Genomic DNA, 4,338 nt, shown 5'->3' with positions numbered 1-4,338 from the left:
AGCCTTCCCCGCCACATGTGCAGCCCAGAGCCTCTGTAACTCCACCTCGGAGCGGGCTCGCATCCTTGCGCACGGAGGAAACCATGGGAGGGACGGCTCGGGAGAGCCCGGAGGACTGCCGCTTTCTGGACGTAAGTTTATGGCTTCCTTTGCCCCCGTGCAGCTTGTTGGCGCGATAAATGCCTGATACGCGCGTGTACCCACCCCTCCTTGACCCACCAGCCAACCTCCGGCCATCGCTCTTCTGTAGGCAGAAGCATCCAAGACGCGTAAGAAGATCTGCACCAGGTACCAGACCTGCGGGCTGCTCTTCAGCGTGCTGCTCATTTCTCTTATTCTGCTATTTTTTGGTTTCAAATATCTCTGGAACCCAGCACCCAGAAAAGTAAGTAAAAACTCTCTCATCCATCATTTCCAAGTGCCGCTTCCCCAGTCAGAGCTATCCCCCCCTCCGCCTCACTGAAACTTTTAACGACACCCTGAAACCCAGGCAACTTTACAAAATGCATTTTCTTAGACCACAAGTATTCGTGGGACTTTTAAAAATCTTTGTATTATTCATAACTAGCTTTTACTTTATACAGGCTGGGGTTTTTCTTCGTCGCCACATTCTTTCCGACAATTACAGGGGATGGGAGCTATGCCACGAAGAGTTAAAGTTACTCCTATTTCACCGGCAGCAAATTTTATGACAAGTAAGAAAATATTTTCCATTTCATTTCAATTATCTTGCCAGAAACTGGTGGAAAAGTCATTATGCCACCACATAAAGAGGAGAGAAAGCCAGGACGCAGTGGTGATTGATTGTCATGGATTATATTTCTTACTTTAATGTGTCTGCAATGTGAGGGGACAGTGAGACGGCTTAGCTTTTGGAGGAGCTTCTGCTAACTGGATTGTGCTCGTTATTCCCGGCTCCCCAGACGGACGCTGCTGTAAGTGCTGAGCGTGCTGGGGGCAGCATCTCTGCCCGTTCTGGCCAAGATCTTGGCAATTCATCCAAAAGCCTTTTTTTTCGTCCCATAACCCAAGCAAATCACTTAATCTTGAAGCCAACAGCCTTCCCAGTGTTCCTCATCCTCCTCCCCTTGGAGTTTCCCTGCTTATCCAGGAGGCCCCTCTTTGCACCCCGGTGCCAGCAGGTTTTGACGACTCTCAAGAATGTCTCCAAAATTCCTGTGCGCAGCAAGGCGGCCGCTTTCCCACGGTGGCATCTCCTCTCTCCTCCCTGCCCCACGCCAGAGCCGTGCCAGCCCAGCCCGGCTGCCCTCCCACCAGGCAGAGGAAGCACCCTGTGTGACGGAAGCTTTGTCTTCTTATCAGCAAATAGAAATGAATACCCCCCAAAATAGAAGGAAAAGCAATAAAAGCCACATGTGCCTCCAGGCTCCTGCCAAGACGGTTATAATGTCTCTACTGTTCCTCGAAAAACAGGGTGCCTGCCAGCGGCGGGGAGAAGAGGCTGTTAACCCCCGGCGGGGAGGTTTTCTCTGAGCCAGCGCCGCAGCCCCGGAAAGGTTATCCAGGGCGCCAGTCCTCAGCATCCTCACCGGCGGGCACTGGAGTCCATGGGCATTTCTGAAAGCCCTTCCCAACACCTGACGGGCAGCAAGCGACACCCAAGGTTGCAGGAGAGCAAAGATGTTCCCGTGGTGGAGCTGCGCACTGATGGTGTCCGGCATCACCCTGTCCTCTGCAGCCGTGGGGCAGCGGCTTCTCCAGTTGGCCCACGAGTGCTGCGTTAAAAGTTCCTAACACTCAAATATATAAACCAAGGGGAATTCAGCTCTTTAAAGAACAAAAAGCCCTCCAAGTTTCCTTCATGAGACCGACGAGTGGAAAGAATCTTTAAAGAAGACTTGTTCCTCCGAGGGGTGGCCTTGGACACGGTGCTGCCCTCTGCTCGGCAGCATCCGCGCCGGCCGGCACAGCGAAGCGATGAGTCAGCTAACGAGGGGCTCGTCACGGCCTCGCAGGGGGACATATTTCAGCGACTCGCAAGCAAGTGTCATTTTTAGCCCTATAAAACATCTCACAGCTCTCTGAGCAGCACGGAGCTGGCCAAGCCCAAATGGGTTAGCTGGCCACTGCACTGGCAAAAGTAATTCTTCCTAAATGGAGAGGCACTTGAAGGTAAGGTGCCACCCGGGATCCTATCCTCCTAGAAATGATTTATGGCACCGTGCGCATTTTGTCAGTCAAAATCGTCGGCCTTCCAGCCATTCTAGGCTTCGGACTATTTTTACCATACCATAAAATCCATTGACAGCTATATATCTCTATAAAAGCCTCCTGCTGACTAACAGGAGATGCTCACGGCTGCCAAGGTGCACATCACTCTTCTAACTTCTAAGCAGGGGTAAAAGTACCTGGCAGTTACTGTCTGCCTGGCCAGTGCTGCGCCCGGGCATCCTTCAGCAGCTGCAAAACGCTGGATGCTGCTGCTGAAAACATTGCTGAGAGGCTTTGAACCCGCCGATGGGGAGGGACGTGCAAGAACCAGGGGACTGTGAAAGGAGTTTTAGGTTGGGTCTGCAAGGCAGAGCCCCTGCCCCTCGCCAGCAGGGCCAGGGTGCTCCCTCCCTGGCTCCACAGCCATGTAGGGGGACAAACAGGGCTTTCCCCATGCTTCCATCGCTCCCCGCTGCCCTGTGGTCTGGAGGGTTTTTGCACAAGCCCTTTGTTTCCACACACCATCGTTTGATTTGGGCAACGAGACTCCCCAAGGCTTGTCAGCTCTCGCTGCGCCAGCAGGATCATTTTTGTGCTTCAAATAGCATCTGCCACTACTCATCCTTCAAGGGTCAGGCATCCGCGGAGACTGGAGGGCTGCTGGGCTGGCTGAGTGCGGCGAGCACCTGCAAGGGGGAGAGGGCTGCTCCCCCCAGCGCTGCTCACCCCGGCTCCCTGCGGGGATGAGTGCTGCCGGGAAGACGGCTGCTACGCCCCACAGCTCTCCAGCAGCCCTCAAGGAGGTCTTTGATCCACAGGCAATCCCTGATCTCCTCCAGGCAGAGAGAGGCTTCCTTTTTCCACGAAAAACAGAAGGCACAAGATGGAGCAAGCAAGGTGGGGGTGACATGATGGAGCAAGCAAGCTGGGAACATGGTGATGGAGCAAGAAAGATGGGGTCATGGAGACAGAGCAAGCGAGTTGGGATGTGGTGATGCAGCAAGCAAGCCAGGGACAGGGGAAAGCAAGGTCCCTTGGGCTCAGGACTTCAATCCAGCCTGGGACGTAAATGGGCATGTTGCACAGAAAATACTGAGCCATGGCAAAGCTCTGGTGCAAGTGTGGGATGAGCATCTTCTCCCAGGATCGACACATATGTCCCCCTGCCACCTGGCCCCATCCTGCCCTTCTTCCTGGCCTGGTGCCTCTCCTTTCTCTATACAGACGATCTTCCTGGCTCAGAGCCAGGAAGCAGCTGGCCCCATGGCAGGGTACCCAGCACCAGGAGTTAGGCACCAGCACCAGGAGGTAGACACCCAGCACCAGGAGTTAGGCACCAGCACCAGGATGTAGACACCCAGCACCAGGAGTTAGGCACCAGCACCAGGATGTAGACACCCAGCACCAGGAGTTAGGCACCAGCACCAGGATGTAGACACCCAGCACCAGGAGTTAGGCACCCAGCACCAGGAGTTAGGTGCCCAGCACCAGGAGTTAGGCGCCCAACACCAGGAGTTAGGCGGTAGGCGCCCAGCACCAGGAGGTAGGTGCCCAGCACCAGGAGTTAGGCGCCCAGCACCAGGAGTTAGGTGCCCAGCGCCAGCTCGCTCACCCACCAGCCCCCGTGTGAAATCGAGTGGGCACTGAGCCGACCCCTGTGTGGTTTTGGCCCTCGCAGGTTTACGACATGGAGCACATGTTCTTCAGCCATGGCGAGAAGAAGAAGATTGTGATGGAGATCGACCCTTTGGCTAGGACAGAGACCTTCCGGAGCGGGAATGGCAGTGAGGAAATCCTGGAGATCCACGACTTCAAAAATGTGAGTGTGTCAGGGTGTGCCCTGGGACAGGGATTGGCAGGATCCCTTAGGATACCACGGGGTTGCTGGAGCAAACCCCAGGACAATTTGGTTCTGCGTCAGGGAGAGCAATGCCCAGATGCGGACTCTCTGGGGAGGCTCTCAAAGGAAAGGAGATGTGTATCTACATGAGCTTCCACCATTATTTAATAGTGGCGTGGTTCAGTTCCAGTGAAATACATCTTAAAAGCAAGACCTAGTTATTGGATTTACCCTTGCAAAGGAACGCAATCATCATAAATCTATCCGAGCCCAGTACATTTGTCTGTCTGGAGAGCATTAAAACCTCATGACAATGTTGTAGGCTC

The 4,338-nt window shown here is 54.3% G+C and overlaps 1 protein-coding gene across 1 annotated transcript in view; it reads left to right on the top strand.

Annotated features, from left to right (window-relative positions):
* The first annotated feature begins 83 nt into the window (after positions 1-83).
* The window catches only part of TNMD (tenomodulin), an 8,447-nt gene continuing 4,192 nt past the window's right edge, over positions 84-4,338 (top strand). Inside the window, exons 1-3 of the mRNA XM_010150622.1 lie at positions 84-131; positions 251-385; positions 3,851-3,991. Of these exons, the coding sequence (XP_010148924.1) occupies positions 84-131; positions 251-385; positions 3,851-3,991 (324 nt within the window). The remainder of the gene's footprint in view (positions 132-250; positions 386-3,850; positions 3,992-4,338) is intronic.

Source organism: Eurypyga helias, unplaced genomic scaffold, assembly GCF_000690775.1.
Source record: "Eurypyga helias isolate BGI_N326 unplaced genomic scaffold, ASM69077v1 scaffold19194, whole genome shotgun sequence".
NCBI lineage: Eukaryota > Metazoa > Chordata > Aves > Eurypygiformes > Eurypygidae > Eurypyga > Eurypyga helias.
Note: the sequence above shows the minus strand (reverse complement) of the source record. Positions and strands in the feature narration are given on the sequence as shown.